Genomic DNA, 17,373 nt, shown 5'->3' with positions numbered 1-17,373 from the left:
GCACAGATTTTCAGATTGCTGGTTAAAGGATGCAGAGGAGGCTTTACATCCCCTCTGGCCAGGAACTTACACAGACACCCCTTTTCTTATGCAAACGTTCCGATCAGTAGTTATTACAAAACAAACTTTTATTACAGTTACAGCAGTTAGCCAAATGTAATAAATAGGGACATAATAAATGACTTAAACATCTGAAATTGCAGTGGACACAGAAAAAGCACCCGATATGAAAAACTTAGTTAAATTAATTAAATTTAATTTAATTAAAAGTCTGGGAAAATTTCTTTATGGAACTGCAGGCTTAGGGAGTTGGAGTATAACACATTTTTTCCTTGTGGAGAACTGTCTCCTTTCCTACTTGCTTCCTGATCTCCTGAATAAGTTCTTAGCTATAGTTTCAGCACAGAATGAGAAGATAAACAGTATAATAGCAAATGCCATATTCAGAAAAATCATTACTGTATGTGATACTCTTATTTGTAGACGACTCATAGCCTGAGTTCCTTGGACACAAACCGAAACCCTTCAGAATTTTACAGTAATGTATTACCTGAGCTTATTGCTATTGCAGACACCAAACTCGCTGCTTTTTTTTTCTCTAAAAACATACATCATACACCTCAGAATATTCAAGTATCATCAAAAGTAGAAACTGAGAATTAAGAAAGAAATACAGGAACTATTAAAAATAATAGGTTCAAAAGAAAAAAATCTGAAAACTCTTCTCTCTATATAAGCATGATTAATAGTAATAATGAAAAATGTTATTTCTTACTAATTCTATGTGACCACTTATTAAGAAAAACCCTTTTATCTTTCTTAAGGGAAAAAAAAAAAAAAAGAGAAAAAAGCTACCCAGTGTAAGTGAACTTTCTATTTTCTTACACATCTTAGAATGCCGAGCCATTAAGCTAATATATATTTAATACATCTTTTCCTGCTTATTAAATCTTATGATAAAATAATCACTAGTGTTCTGAAATACACTGACTACTCCAGCCTGTAGTCAATACTAAAGAAGTCCAAACTTGGATGCTGGCAGTAAAAAAATCCTACAGAATTTTTTTCTTATAACAGGCAAGTACAAGCACAAAGTCAGTTTTCTTACTGAACTTCTATAAAATTCTGAACCAAATTTAAGATTTCCATCTTTATCTTTCCCACAATGTAAAAGTTCAATTTTCAATGAGGTACTTTGGACATACTGAGATGAAGACTGTAGCTATTGCTATGTTTCTCTGTGAAAACAAAACTGTAAGAGAAAGAACTTACCATGCAAAAGGCAAAGCTTATTGCTAAGTTGCTCCAACAACACACAGCGAACTAAGGACAGTCATAAGCCTCCCACCTCCTGCTACCAGCACAAAGCGTGCTTTGGCTTTAACTGTCATGTATATTTAAAACACAATATACCGAATACAGCAAGATGTTTCTCCTCTTCAGAAGAGAAGACCAGAGCAAATAACAGGTGGCAGCATATGCCTAATGCACTGCAGAAATAGATACAGTAGCAGAAACTGGAGGAGCAGTCAGTTCTCTAAATAAATGAGAAACAGGTACAAACCACATCAAAGAATGTTTTAACATGTTGTCTTTCTGTTTATCTTGTTGCAAAAAAAAAAATTAACAAAAAAATCTTCCAGTCCTTACAAGATATTCACAGCTGTCCTCTGCAGCCTTTCTACAGTTTTTAACTATTACACAAACAATTCTCCAGAACTGCATACTGCAAAGGTGCTACCTTGGCCACATAAGGAAGTAAAATGATTTCATTATAATCACCATTTTTCCTGTTTACAGCACTCCAAAGCTCTTTGACTTCTAAATTACTGAACGGGTGCAAATCCACTGGGGGCGTGTGCATTCCTGTTTTCATCTGATTCACTCTTTCCACAGGGACAATGCAGTTTTGCAAATAATCTGAATAAACTGAAGACCAATCTTACGCAACTCTGTAGCCACAAGGAAAGCCAAATCATCTTGCTCGCCCTATTGTCCCTCCAAAAAGGATTGATCATCATCCACAGCTACATGGCTGTGTTTACACAGGAGTTCAGGTCAGGGGTTGGGTGGAGATCAGGACCACCCATTTTAGCAGTAACTGCAGTAAGATTTGCTTAAATCAACTTGGAAAAAAATCAGGGACAGTCTTGACTGTTTAAAAACGAAGTTCTATAAAATGTAGTCTGTGAGAGCAATAGCAAGTTATGGTGCCTCCTCCTTGCTCCTCAAGTTGGTTCCCATCCCTATGCTATCACTCCCTCAGTTGTATCAAGACAACAGTGTGGATGATATCTGAATAAAAGCAGAGACCTAGCTTTCTACGAAAAATACCAAATCCAAAACAGTAACCTCTCCCCATCTTTTTATTACTATTACAGTATTAAGCTGTAGTTTCACTGTGGCGGTAGGAATGAGCAGTGGAAAACAGGAATGCTTGAGGCTGCTACTTCTGTTGTAGACCTAATCTTATGAAACCACATCTTAATTATACCTAGGTTCCTATTCAAACTATTAATACTGTGCATTAAATAGTGTCACGTGCTTCAGTTATTCACGTTTTTGTTTCACAATTCTTTGCTATTTTCCTAGAATTTAAGTGGCATGCTATATGACCTGTTAAGTGCACAGATAGCAGATAGGGTAATGTTTGATCTAATTTAACCCCTCTAACACTTACTGTCATTGTTCAGTAGTCTAGTGTCAGAGGACTCCTCTTACTATGGGAGCAAAAAACCTAAAGGACAGAAGACTGTCCTTATTGCTAATTATGACTCCAACAACTTAATTGTTAGTACAAAGAAAAAAATAAATCTAAGAAAGACTTTTTTTTTTTATTACATTCTATGGTACAGAAACCACTATTAATAATATTCTGAGGGTGAATTTGGGACTTTTGGGGGGGTTATTTTTTTATGCAAATATCCTACTATACACTTGAAGACAAAAAGTAGAATGTGAAAATGTCACAATTATTTTTGATGCTCTTTTGCATATAATTGACAGAAATTAACTTTTAGTTTCCAAATAAACATTAAAAAGCAGAAGCATGCCTGAAGTATTCTGAATTGTTTAGGAAGTTCTGACCTTTTTTAAACAAAACACAGGACACACTTTGAAGGTGCATGTGTAGACTAATATGAAGTTACTTCAAATTATAATAAACTCACCTGTGAGCTGGAATTCTACGATCACCAGCAACTAACACCACATCACATAGCTGTTTGTGTCTGAGATAATTCTCCATCTTTTTAAAAGTTTGTTCAGCGTGGTTGAGAGCCTGAAAAAATTCATCTGAGGTACAGGGCTCCATAGTTTGACAAGATGATAAGGTATGACTGCTGTTGGAGGTTCTGCTGAAGACAGTAACAGAAGTCTTAGTTCACACAATATTATGGTGCAGCAATTTTATCTACAGATGATAAAATAAACATTACATGTGATTTTAAAATTGAAGTGCATGATTTGTTTTAATATTTTATTTCTCTTCACATTAATACTGTCTCTCTTCCTCCAAACCTAATCTATAAACCTTTGTGAAGAAGGCCTGATCATTTAATGTTGTACTCTTCAACTAACAGACACATAAAGATCAGTCCAGCAATCATATCTATAGTGTTGTCAGATGGCTAAGGAAGAACAGATATCTACCAGGCCCCTGCAAACTGAAAAAGGAATGGAAGGATACAATAAGGAATCAAACCTCTCCCTGTCACATGTTAGTCTTACTTCACAAGTATGTTAAAGTCTTGCTTCACACTCAGTCTAAGGTGGCTAGAACAAAACTCAGCATATAGAAGCCAGTAATAGAGTGTGGGCATGCAGTGGAAAAAAAAAAAAAAACATCAAAAAACACATCAATACACCACCACTCCTACTGTATAAAGCCTTATGTGTCTGAAATAAGATCTAGCACTGTAGAAGCCAACACAGGGGAAAAGCAAGGGTGGATGGGGAGAAAAATTATGCCTCTCCATAGACACAGCAGCTTGGGAGAAAAGAGAAACAGAGGAAACATAAAAGAAATGCATGGGCCTAGGACATAAAGGAGGTGAATCCTAATTATGTACACTGAGGGAAGTACCTTTTCTGGCTCACAGTTCTTTAACTGACTACTACTTACTTTGCCACAATGCAGGCAACTTGTAAAATACTCTGAATGTACCATAACGTTTGGAAGGATGTGGATTCACAAGATCTGCACCCAGAGCTCTGCTTTCACAAAGATGTTGTGAACTCGGGCAGCATTCTCAGGGCTAAATTCACCAAGAGACTTAGCTCAGTCCTTAGACTAGGATATTATTTCAAGGCAGAGCTTCTCAAAATCAAAGCCTAAATTTTTGGCAGGAAATGTTCTGTACAGGTGCTTGGGTTTTGCTTGTTTTGGGGTTTTTTGTTTGGGGTTTTTTTTTTTGGGGGGGGGGAATTATTTTGGCTTTGCAGTTTTTGCTGTTTTGGGGTTTTTTGCATATGCCCAGATAGCTAAAAAGGCCAAACAATTTGCACTTAATTCAAGCTTAAATCTAGTAATGGATCAGAAGTGAGATGCCTGCCTACCTACTTCCCTTGGAGAACTTTATTTTAAATGTGGTCTCTGAAGCAGTGGTTAGCCATTTATTTAAGCTGTGTCAGCTTCTTCTCAACCCCCAATGAATCAATTGTTTTGCTCCAACGCTGGCCCTCTGACGAGCTGGAACAAATATTCTTTGTGGCCATGTGGGAAACTGAATCAAGGAACTCATGTATGTGAAAAATGTAACCATGTAACCATAAAAAACACTATGTTGTCTAAGCTGGGTGGCATTCTCACAGCGAATGAGCAAGGAATACTCAGGGAAAGCAACTCAAACCAGCAACCCTGAAAAAGAAACAGAAGTGGAAAGGACAGGGTGCTGGTCAACAAGAAAATGCTTAGGAAAATCTTGTTCCCCATCACAATTTATCACATCCTCAATTGTATTGATACAGATTGGGTTTTTTTGGTTGAACCCTGTTTTAACCCAGATTCCTCAAATTAACTCCCTTAATAATGATTTTAAAAAAAAATAAAATACATGACATTAGGAATTCAATTTCTGTGACAACCTCACAAAGACTTGGGCAGCTAGAACCGAAGCAGCAACAAACTGGGATGGAGAAAGGAAAAACTTTCTAAGCCAGCACTTTCCTGGACCACAGCCTCACTAGAGCTACTGCCAGCCCCAGCGTGCACACGTGTACACTCGGCACAGAACCCAGTGGCAGTCACCGCTCTAGTTCAATAAGGAAAAATAATTGCAGTGGTGTCTGCTTTCCACTAGCCACAATAAAGCACTTACTCAGGACACAACAGAGCCAAGCTTAGTTCTTCCCCTCACGTGAAGACGTTCAGCCCTGTACCTGTCCTCTAGCCAGTAACTTACAAACCATTTTCCATAAGGAAGGAAAAGGAGAAGGAAAGAAAGATTTAGCTTCAGTGGTCCATACAGAGAACATGAAAGAGACAGTCTAATAGTTGATGTACTTGCAAAAAAAAAGGAAAGATATAGCTTCAAGGACTATTTATGCCTATTACTCAATGACTGGTTATGAAAAATTCAGATCTCCCCCCTTCCCCAAAGTGCTTTATGAATCTGTTTCCCAGTTGCTTGCCACAGCCATGACAGCTTGGGAGAATAGACAAGCAAGGAAAGAACAGAGGAAGGGAAGGACCTGCTTTTCTCTCTCCCAGCAGTAGTACTGAAATGCCTTCCAAAATTCTTGGCCTACATCCCTTCCACCTAGAGAGAGGAGACTTGGGTATCTAACGGGATATCACCTGTGAATCCCATGCTCAGAGCAAACACCCAGCTGTGAGGTCCGGCAGCTCTGAGTATCAAGGCAGCTCTGCTCCTTTTGGAATTGGCTCTTGACTCAAATATATTTTTAAAGTATACTATGACTTTCCCCTTCCACAGGCTAGAGGTTTTGCTACTTCTGCTCACCTCACACATACTACTAAGAAAATTACATTAGAGACTGAGGCTGCCAGTGCACAAGATAAGTTTATCAAAGAACCCTTTCTGCATATTCCTTTAAGATTTAATATAGTATTTTTAACACATTAAGTGAAAATACTATTATGAGTATCTTAGAACATTAGTTGGTAGGGTTTCCTTTTGTATTCTTAAACTTCAATCACAATTTTCTTGGTCTTTCTTTTCTTTCCCTATAGATCCTATCTAGCACTGACCGATTTTTATTAAGTATGGTACAATTTCAGGAGGATTGTAAAATATATAAATTACCCTAAAGATGAGGCCCTTCCCATGATAGCTACACATTTTACATCATGATGACAAAAATTCATATATTAAAGATGACAGCTTTCTTCAACTTCTCTGTCTAATTAAGAATTTATATAAGAACATGCCTTTTGAAGTCAAAATTATGTATAAGGCATGCTATAAAACCATTTGGTTTTAAAGGATTTTATTTCTTGAAGTAGGATGTTTGGAATAAGGAGCTCTACCCAATACAACAGCTCATTGTAAAGCAATTAACTGGGCTAGTAAAGTGGTGATAAACGAGTTTCAAAAGTAAAAGCATACGTGATGATGACGACTGGAGAGCTGAATTCACACCTCTCCTTCTGCTGTTGTTTCAGGCTTCATTGTTGTAGCTTAAACAAAGCCACAGCACAGCTTTCAATATAAAAACAAACCAAACCATAGCATATACACGCCTTCTTTCCTCCCACTTTCACTAAACTCTCTCAAAAGAGATGCATCAGTGTTTTTCAAACTTTATGGGGGAGAAGTACAATCTGTTCCTATAAACAGGATTTGTTATTTTAATTACTTTAAAGCATTGAGATTAATTTTAAAGGAGGAGTTACAATGGTTATTTTACAGCAATCACACATATTAGTTAACAACCTATGAATTCCAGTAAATATTAACTTTGGCTATAACAAATGCCTCCACGTTTGTCTTTGAAATAAAAATGAAGCAATAAAGACTTCATTATGACTAAGAAAAAATCAAATACACATTTCAAAGTATTCATTTTGGAACAGAGATAGAGGAATAAAATCCAAAACGTGAAATTAATTTTAAAATATCTTTTCTGAAAAACTGTGTAAAATTCTGTCTGAAAAATTGTATCTGAAAATTATGCATGAATTCACTCGTATTTAAAACTGTTCTATTGTCACGATCAGTTCACCTAATTTAGCTGTAACCTCATCTGTACTTCTAGAAAAGGTCAACTTCTCCACAAGATAATATCCTACAAATCTGCAAAAAAATGTAGTTTTACTGCAAGATAAGAATGACACAGTTAGATCGAGGGTATGCAGTACAGATGCTGACCTTAGATATATGTACTACCTTGCCTCTTCTAGGTTTTTGCAGCAAGTAACAGCTTATTTCCTTGCATTAAAAAGTCGCTATTCTTCTGATAGAAGCAACATGTTGAAGGGCAGCTGGTTACTAGAGCCTTTACTGGACAAAGGAGTCTGGCAGCATTACAACAGGATTTCTTTCTGAAAAATCTTGATGGAAAAAATACCTCAAATATACTGCTACTGGCTGGTCCACAGAATCAACAAATGAAGTCTGTTTTTCAAAAGATTTCTCTGCTCTGTCTCCTTTTCCCACTCCATCCACCACCACCATCAGTCTAGCTCTTCTCCTTTCCCCTCAATTCCATCAGGCACCAGACAAGAGACAGCAAATAATGTGACTAACGGGAAGCTGCGCTGTGCTGCCAGCTTTGTGGTGGATGAATCTTGCCCCTTTTCAGCGCAGGCAATAAGCTGGGTTTCTCTCCATTAACTAACTGCCATTTGCGAGGAGCGACATTATCTTTGAGACTTCTGCCTACCCCTGCACTAAGATGAAAAAGGGCTCATTGGAAATGGCAGGGGTGATGCAGAACACAACCGCGCACACTTGGTCCCTTTGGGAAACCAAACTAAAAGCAAATGATCTAACTACGCTCTTGAAATCTGCAGGCAGCACTAAACACCAACCCAAGTGGCTTTCATAGATAACTGGAAACAGTGCAAAATGGGACTGGAGCAAGAATAACCCGTTACATATGTTTCTCTAACACAAACTGGGTGTAGGTGAAAGCATTAGAAGCAGTAAATAAACACTGGCAAAACCATACAGATGGGGAAAAAAATACACATTTCTCTCCTCACTACTATGTTTCCAGTGAACACCACTTTGTTCCTCAGAAAATGAAGTCACTGCCATCAACACTTTGAATCCGAATTAATGCAGAAACAATACTACCTTTAAAAATGACGTGTGAATAAGCAGAAAATCAACGAACAATATAGGCATGTCAACATATACAGATATTAAAAAAATAAGTATGATGACATTTCAAAGAAGAAAAATAGTAAAAATATTAGTTTTATTCACACCTCAGGTTCAAAATAATAAGAGGTGTACAGATAAGTGATGAAAATTATTAAGTATGTGCAGGAAAATGGGTGCAACTGCCTTGTGTTTAGAGAAGACAATAAAAGGAAGAAAAACAATGCATGATGCCTTTGACTATCAATAACTATAAAATACATTAACCCAAGAATAACATCAAGGAAATCAAAAGCCGATGTTTGACTGATCAAAGCAGAACTCTGCAATTATAAATGAAAAATATGGAATTTACTCTAGCAAATCACCAATAAGTTTCACTACTGTTCAAAACCAGCGAAGGCATTTATTCTGTTACTAGAACAGACAAATCTCCAGTAGCCAGACTTTCTAACTTTAAAAAAAAAAAAAGTAAAATGCAGCCAAATGGTAAGATGATTGTCTACTTTGTGACAGGATAGAGGATTTGCTATACTGCACAACAAACCCACGATCTCAAGGTATTTTTTGGTAATAATGTAATTAGAAGCTCTGTTGCAATTTCAAGTCATCTTTAGGCTAAGGCAGTCAATTGCTTAGGTCATACATATTAGAAAAGACAGACTGTGTCTCCCCTTGGACAAATAAGGATACGTATTTTGCGTTTTTAAACAAATCTTAATTTTGCAACTTTCTTGCTGCGTTAAGACGGCTTCCTGCATTGCAGTGTTTACATACAATGTTTCAAAGTAGTTTTAAAAATATTTTTTCAACAATTTGGTTGTTTACACTGCAATCTCCAAGGTGGCTGACATTTTACAGTATACTGAGGCCAGAACACAATTTACTAAAATAATAATATGCTAGCTTTTACACCAGCTTCCATAGTTTTATATTATACTTTGTAAGGAGTCAAATATTTCTGTCTTCAAAATTAGTAAGACAAGAACCTCAGCTGCAGAGAATGGAGTTTATTGAAAAGAAGGATGCTGAAAGTATTCTTGGAAAAAGCAAGCAGTGGTAAAAAATCAGGACACTTCCAAAGGCTGGGAAGAGCATAAATAAAAGGAGGAAGGCACAGATTATAACAAAGACTGCTAAAAATTCATGGTATATCATAATTTAAGATAAGAAAAGACAATAAAAAGAAGACAAAAGTGACTCTGGAGAGACTAAAGAGCACCTAAGGCTATATACGCATGTGAACTTGAGGACTACTGATTTACTCTATGCTGGAGAAAAGAATTATAGCCAGAAGTATAACCTTGCAATCAAAAGATACAGGTTCAAGCAAACACAAATATATCTGCATTAACCTTAGTCTAACTGGCATGAGTAACAACAGACACGAGAAGCTGGAGCACAGACTCCAGTGCTACCTATGCTAGCCCAAGAAAGACATGTACACACAGCCTGCTAACCCAGTACTACCGCATCTTCACTTTTTTCTCATTTTGAAAAGAAATAACGAAGACATGTTTCATTGCAGCTAGACCTTTGATTATAGCACTGATGTTTCCTCATCTTATTTCTCAATAGATGTCTTTGATTTCTTGCAGTGGATTCGTATACCCACACAAATGTCGCCAGTAACACGCGTTCAGTCTGGAAAACATAACTACCTAGATTGCCTCATACACCTACATTGCAGCGTGATCAAGAAGTGCAGTGGTACAAAAACATACCTGACTGAGTTTTAACACAGTCAAAGCACGTGACAATCACTGCAAAAATATGATCATCTTACATGCAAGCCCATTCCATCCAAATAAATAGCTGGAATCCCCTGTGGCTTTGTGAAGTCCATGCCTCTTGTCACCTTATCTTCATTACAACATCTACTGTTCAGGATTACTAGATTAAGTCTGCTTCATATATGCTAAATAATTGTGCTGCACTAGCTTTTTTCAAATGTGCACAGATATAACGCAAGTGAAGATGTAACAGGCAGAGGAAAATGAAAGAATTTCATTACAAGCAGTAGCACAGAAGAAAAAAACCAAGGCGGCTAGAGATCTTCCTCCGTAAAACAATTTGTCTTTCAACAGAGTTTCTTACTTTTGTCTAATTCATCCATATATCTAGCAAAAAAAAAATGTTCTTTTTATAGTTTTTCAGTTAATTTCAAGTATCATATTATACTACCATGCCACAATTAGGGAATCTAGCAACTGTCCTTATTTGACAGTTTGCATTATTTTGTGATAGGAGACATACAGAAATACACAGCACAATTGGGGGTCCTAAAGAACTTAGAGCCTCAAAGGTGAGTAAGACTGAGGTGCGAGAAAAGACGTATCAAATGTTTCTGTAGACTGAAAACTGTTGAGGGGGGCAGACTTGGACTGGAAATTACAAGGTACTAACTCCAAGACTGCTCATACAGAGCAACACTGCAGAGTAGCTGCCATCCGGTACATTCAGACCTTGTATTAAAATCAGTTACAGACATTTTACTAATCTGTTTAAGGTTAGGACACAACTGATAAATTCTGAAATACTGCTTGCATTTCATGTTCAAATATAAATATTCATTTTATATTATATTAGACTACATTTCCACATTTAAATCTACAGTGAAGTAACTCCAATATTTTAATGCATGCCTGGGTGAAATGAACCAGATACAGTACTCTGCATACTAGGTATGCTCTAGGTATTTTTAGCTTGATATCCACTGCTTCTTCAAGGTCTGTCAACCACTGCTAAGGCACCCACAAAAAGTTAAGAAAAACAAATCTATTGCTAACGGGCTTAAATTTGCTATACAAGAATCTGCACAGCTGTTGGAAAATTTTAAGTGTACAAATACAAAATGATGACCATCGCCTCAGGAATGTAGGAGAGTTAATAAACAGCAGCAATAAGAGGAAATAAAGGAGACGAAAACCAGCAAAAGAATTCAACCTTACAGGCCCAGTAAACAATCATTCAAACTAATGCTGGTTACAAACAGCACATTTGAGTATGAACTGAACAGTGTTACAGCCAACCAGGTCTGATACCTGCATCCAAATGATCTGTTTGCATCTCAGACCCAGCCTTTGTCAAAGATCTGGTACTAAACTTGGAATTTGCTTATCCCTTATGCCACCAAGCTCTATACTAATAACAACCGAAATCTACAGCAGCTCTCCTCTGAATGAATCACGTAATGATCTAAAGCTTTCATAGTGTCAAAGACCTGATCTAAATGCTTTTCTGCCCTGTGCTATATAACATGGCAAAGAGGAAGGATGGTTGATACACATAAAGCAGTAAAGCTGCTTCTGTCACTTCATGCTTTTAGGTCTTGTAACTGGGCAATTAAGTTACAGAGGAGCAAAGAAGTAAGGTAACTCCATTGCATCTGCAAAAAGTTCTGAAAAAGGATTTCTTTTCATATACACAATTTGTTTCTAATAGAGGTAAAATAGTTTTCATATGGGAATAAAGCCCTTTGAAAACTACATAGATGAAGGTGGTGTTTTGGGGTATTTTTTCCTCAAGGCAATAGATAAACTATATTTTGGACTAATAAAAAAAGATCATTTAATTCAGTTCTTAACATTAGAAAATGACATTAGACTTATGTAGTCTGACCAACAGCTTATACATTCTTAATAAAGGGAGTGAACAAAACATGGTTTAAGTGCAGTCTCCCCATGAGAATAGAGATACAGATAACAATACGAAGCAAGTTCTTAAATTACCATTTGTTACATACTAAATTGCACCAACCCTGAACTCAAAATTTATCTAAAATATTTATTTTAAACCATGAAAGTAAAACACTCTCAAGAATTGCAAGACAATAAAGAAAATACAAGTAACTCTAGATGCTATAGATGAGTAAGCACATAATTAAAAAGATATTTCAAATTTACTAAGTTCAAATCCTACATGCATTTCCTGCAGTATACAACCCCGCCTGAAAAAAACACCAGAAAACCCCCATTGCTATATAGATTTCTCACCTCTCCTAAATAAGTATCTGCAGTTCTCCAATTCTACAAAGTTACAAATTAGTTTTGTTGTATGTAAATTCTTCTCCTAGAATTAAGAACAAAATTGTACTAATTTCAATCTATACATTTATCTCAAAATTACATGTTTTTTCTACACTGATTGCCTTGCTGTGGTGAGAACATCCTATTTGGGGTAATGCTGTACATAAAAATTTCACATCACAAGTAGATGTTGCTGAAAGGGAACGTGATGTTACACCTATATCATGTATATTACCCAGTGACACAGCTATTTAAAAATTCACACCTGAATATCACTTAAAATAGGACCTCTTCAGAGATATGTTATTTATAGCTATATAGTTGTCACAGCACGGTAGGACTGCTGTTACAAAGCATCAGTATGCAGGATTTCCTTTCCCTGTAATTCTAGTACTTTTGCCATTCAGTGATAAAAGCAAACACTCTGTGTTGACTCCTGAGCATTTTTACCCTCCCTCCTTTCCTTGAACCTTTAAAGGTTATATAAACCATAAACAGTTAGTGTTTACATTATGGACTACTTTACCCTTGCACTAAATGAATTCTTCTCCTAGGGAATGCAAAACACTAAAGCTGCTTTGACTAGATTGATCTGTCCTTAATAGGCTTATTAAACAGTGTACCCTTTTAAATAGTCATACTTTCTAAAATGCCGTATCATCACAAAGTTACCTTAAAAGTGAGAAAGCAAACATCATAAAATTTACTTGAAATGGTAAGCTAACTATTATGCACTACGTGCACTATGAAACAGGAAAAATACTTTTAGTGAAGAATGGCTGACTTACATAGTGAAAGGAAATAAAAAATTATACTGCTACTTAGTAAGTAAGATTATTAACTTGCATAATTTAAACAAACTGGTAAACACCTTTCATTTAAGAACAAATTTTACAGTTTCATCTTTAGTACCGATATGTAAGAGAAGAACACCAAAACATCTTTACAGACACAATAAAACCATTTTTTCTTTTTAAGCTAGATACGGTTTAAGACACCTGGACAGACAACTGCAACCACTTCAAAGCACAAACTGGTTGGCTTTCAGTAGATGAAATGGCTTTTTTTTTTTTCAAGTTGCATATGCGTAAGAGAAAAAAAAAATATCTTTTTTTTACAGTCTAAGTGTTTTTTACAGTTTCATCTCCTTCATCTACAGAAACATGTGGAAACAACAGATAAGAGTCACAAGAAGCTTACGTTTTCAGTTTTCTCTTAACTGGCATGGGAATAATTCTCAGCATAACTAAACAATCAGTGCCACTTTGAAATAATTTAGAAAGCATCCTGTAACATTACCATGTAATGGACATTACCTTGTTCCTAGGAGCATGTACTTGGTATACTATTTAAAACGCAGCTGAGTGCATCCACATTCGTGCTACATTTATTCACATTGACTGAAGTTGCCTTTTAAAAAGGTCCTAGTATACACACAAACCCCAGATTATAAATAATTCTGTTTCTGATGCACAGCAGCTGCAAGGTTTTTGAAGCATATAGCCTATATATGCATACTATCTGTAAACATGAAATTAAAACACATTGCTCATCATAAGAAAGTAATAATTAACCTGCATGAACTGCTGTCCGATTCATTTTCTTCTTCACTTGCTCTATCATCTGCTTCTTGTCTGTCAAGCCAACGTGCACCTCCACAATCTTCCGCTGAGAATTCAAATGTAGGGATTTCTGAGGTGGATGCCATTGGCCAAAGAGGTGAATTCTGGAAATCCTGTTGGCTGGACCTTCTGTAACCAACTGATGTTAAAGGTAGGTTACCTGAATCTAAAAACTTTGTGCCAGCAGTTGTTACATTTTGTCCTCTATTCCAGAAGTCTCCCTGGTGGTTTTCAATTGTAGAATTAGGGGCTGACGGCTGATGACCAAACCACCTCCATCTGATTTTTAAAATCTGCTTCACGTCAAACTCTTTACGAGAACCAGACATCCTTAGTGAAAGCCAGTGATCGTCTAGGCAACAGGGTAAGAAGCAGCACACATAAAAGAAGATTTGTGCACCCAACCAAGACAAGAGAAACACATGCTCTGCCTGTCTGTGGCAAGCAGATTTTCTACAGGAGGGGAGGAAGCACTGCATTCACATAAAAAAAAAAAAAAGGCTTCTTTAACGGTATGTCATTTGAATATAAACAAAAGGCAATAGGCGGTGAAAAATCCCGAGATAAAAAGAGGAGGTGAAACAATCATCTCAATCAGGAAAAATGCTAATCAGTTTACCCTAAAAGCTCCAAGGCTGTTTCTGTTGCTTCCCTCCGACCATTAGCTTTCAAAAACACCAAACAGTATTCATTAAAGCCCTTTCAAGAGCTGAATACCACCCCCTTTTCTTAAACCACAAATGACAGAGAACGTAATTCCCGTACTGCATCTTCAAATCTATGCTTCTTATTCTGTTAACTCTAGCTACTACAGAGGGGAAAAAACTCGCAAAAAGCAAATTAAAATTATTCCTGCACTGGTAAAGAATAAATTTACAGGGAAGATTTAAAACCAATCCAAAGATAACTGATTATGCTGGGGAGAAACTGAACTGTAAATAATTCTTTTTCCCATTACAGGACATGCACTAACTTAAAAAGGACAAGAACAGCCTGGAAGGCTCAAGGGACTAGTACTGAGTTATAAAGCCTTTCATCTTTATGTGCTTTGATTCAAATCTAGGTCTGCAGTAACTGAGAATTTCCATCTGAAATCAGCTAATAGTTTCCGTTCACTTACACATCACTAAAAATGAAAGCAAGAAAAAGCTAACTGGTCACTATCCAAGGCACCAGAAACACCCTCTGCAAAATAAAACAGAGACAACTTCTCAAAAGGTTTCTTTCTAATCATATACAATCAGCTCTTCCAGATGGGGTTAAAAGGAACAGTGAAAGAGAGAAATGCATACCTTTGAGACAGAATTCCCACTAGATAGGTAAGGTAATGTAGTAAAATATCCAACAAAAGTTTTTACTTGAATGAGGAAGAGAAAGCCAAAAGGACAAAACAGACAATGACCAATTTATATTTCCTATGAAAAACAGCCTATTTCCTCTATGACATATGGCGCTAGTTAGGCATAAAATGCTGAGACTCATTCCAATCACATGCAAGTAGTAATAACAATTTCAGAATAATAAAGAGACACTGGATTTTATCAGTCATTGATAAACAGATGTACTTTTTCAATCTTCACAGTTCAGTGAGCCTGTTCAACTTCCAGGATACATATGCAACATATTTTTAGAAGTGTTCCTTTTCTACCTACAGTTTTCATTAAAAATGGAAGTCACTATCTCTCAAATTAACATTATGAGCTTCAAAATGTGTGATCTTGTAATTAGGATACCTGCAGTGTCTTTTAAAACAACTTATATGCAGAGTCCATATGAAAACTTAAACAGTGCCCAGTTTTCCCACCCAAAAAACAAATGCTCCGTTTCACACCCAACACCAGGAGTAAATCATGCTATTTTCTTGGGAACCACAGTGCTGAAAGGGCTAGTTTTAACCTGGAAGGCTCACCTGTCATTGCTCAGAACACAGTTATTTATGAAAGTACTTCTCACAAATGCTAGCAAAGCTCATTTCTATAGAAACAGCGTTCCAGCTGTTCTCTACAACAAGATGCATTTCAGAATGTGTACCTTACCAGCATCCTGCCCTATCAGAAGCTATATACCAAGGCCTTTGCAGCATGGCCAGAAAAGAGTTGAAGATATTTGGAAAGTGACATGATTAAGTAAGCAAATATACAAACTTGTTAGCATCTTTGCCAGGATTTCATTTAAACAGAGACAAACAGGGAAATATTTAAGAAAGATAATGATTTAATATACCAGCATAAAAATTGCACAGATGTTTAACCAAAACGATGTGACACACAGACCCTACTCATCTTGTATGCATACAGATAATTATTAAAAGCTTAACTGCAGTGTTCACACACCATCATTTGTGTAACTGCAAGTTGGGTGACGCTAAGAACAGCTCAAGAAGTAATAACAAAACAGCATCTTTTTATTTATCTTCTCCTTACATTTTGTGTTGGTGTCAGGTGTTCATCAAGAGTGGAGAAGCAGGACAAGCAATTGGTGTATTTGTTAACATTCATCACAACAGTAGCATTTTAATTACCCATTTAACTATGAAAAGTAAGCTTTAAATACCTTTATTTCTGCTGGTACGGTAAATCCATTATACATAAGGACTGACCTGGATTCTCTTTGTTGTATAACAGACTCATTTAAAATTCAGACTGTCCCAGTACAAGTCTACTAAGACAATGGCAGATTTGCCGATTCTAGTGCTTTTTCAGCACTTTCTCATGACTTACTGGGAAATGCAGCCTAATTACTGCTTTTCTTAGATTGTGAAGCTATGGGCTTACAGAGATTAGAAAACAAAATGTGCTGTAGTTTTAAGAGACCAAAATACACAACTGTTTTCTATTTTCTTTCATTTTTCTATATTATAGAAATTCTCACTCCTCTATACGCTCTCCCAAATTACAGTTTTAAGACAGACTGCATAAATAGCTAGAATATTTGTTTCATATAAATTAGATACAAGTTTGTATTTCAAATGACAAGATGAGACAAGTGCCACTTAATTCTTCAGTTTAAATTGACAACATTTCTTGGAAATAATAGAGGGCCTCTTCTTGTTCTGGACAATCTTTGTTACTATGAATAACGTGATAGCTTTTATCAGGTCCCCTGCTGGGAGTTAACAGACTTTTGAGATCTCAAATGATGAACTGTTATGGATTCCACTAACTGTGACTACCCAAACCTCATCTTTGACACCTCGTCTGGTGATTGGTGCCCACTAATCCAAACGCCCACCCCTAGTCTATGGCCTCCCATCACGTGTCTTTCTAATGCACTAACACATTTCTGAGAAACCTGCTAAAAGGGTAAGCTGAACAGTACCATCTTAGTCAAACAAGGCAACCCTTTGCAAGGATTCTGAAATATTTTTTCGTTTATTAAGGCAAAAGTTTTCATTTAATGAAAAAACAAGAGTGCATTCACCCATTTTTTCTGACC

At 36.5% G+C, this 17,373-nt stretch overlaps 1 protein-coding gene across 4 annotated transcripts in view; it reads right to left on the bottom strand.

Moving 5' to 3' along the window:
- The window catches only part of KLHL5 (kelch like family member 5), a 61,983-nt gene that overhangs the window by 28,610 nt on the left and 16,000 nt on the right, over positions 1-17,373 (bottom strand). Inside the window, exons 1-2 of one of the 4 annotated variants that reach the window (XM_074155321.1) lie at positions 13,891-14,417; positions 3,171-3,356 (exon numbers count right to left, since the gene is read on the bottom strand). In XM_074155321.1, coding sequence (XP_074011422.1) covers positions 3,171-3,356; positions 13,891-14,417 — 713 coding nt within the window. Of the gene's footprint in view, positions 1-3,170; positions 3,357-13,890; positions 14,418-17,373 lie in introns of those variants that run through there. The other 3 variants (XM_074155322.1, XM_074155324.1, XM_074155323.1) reach the window with 3 other exon arrangements.

This window comes from Numenius arquata, chromosome 10 (assembly GCF_964106895.1).
Source record: "Numenius arquata chromosome 10, bNumArq3.hap1.1, whole genome shotgun sequence".
Classification (NCBI taxonomy): Eukaryota; Metazoa; Chordata; class Aves; order Charadriiformes; family Scolopacidae; genus Numenius; species Numenius arquata.
Note: the sequence above shows the minus strand (reverse complement) of the source record. Positions and strands in the feature narration are given on the sequence as shown.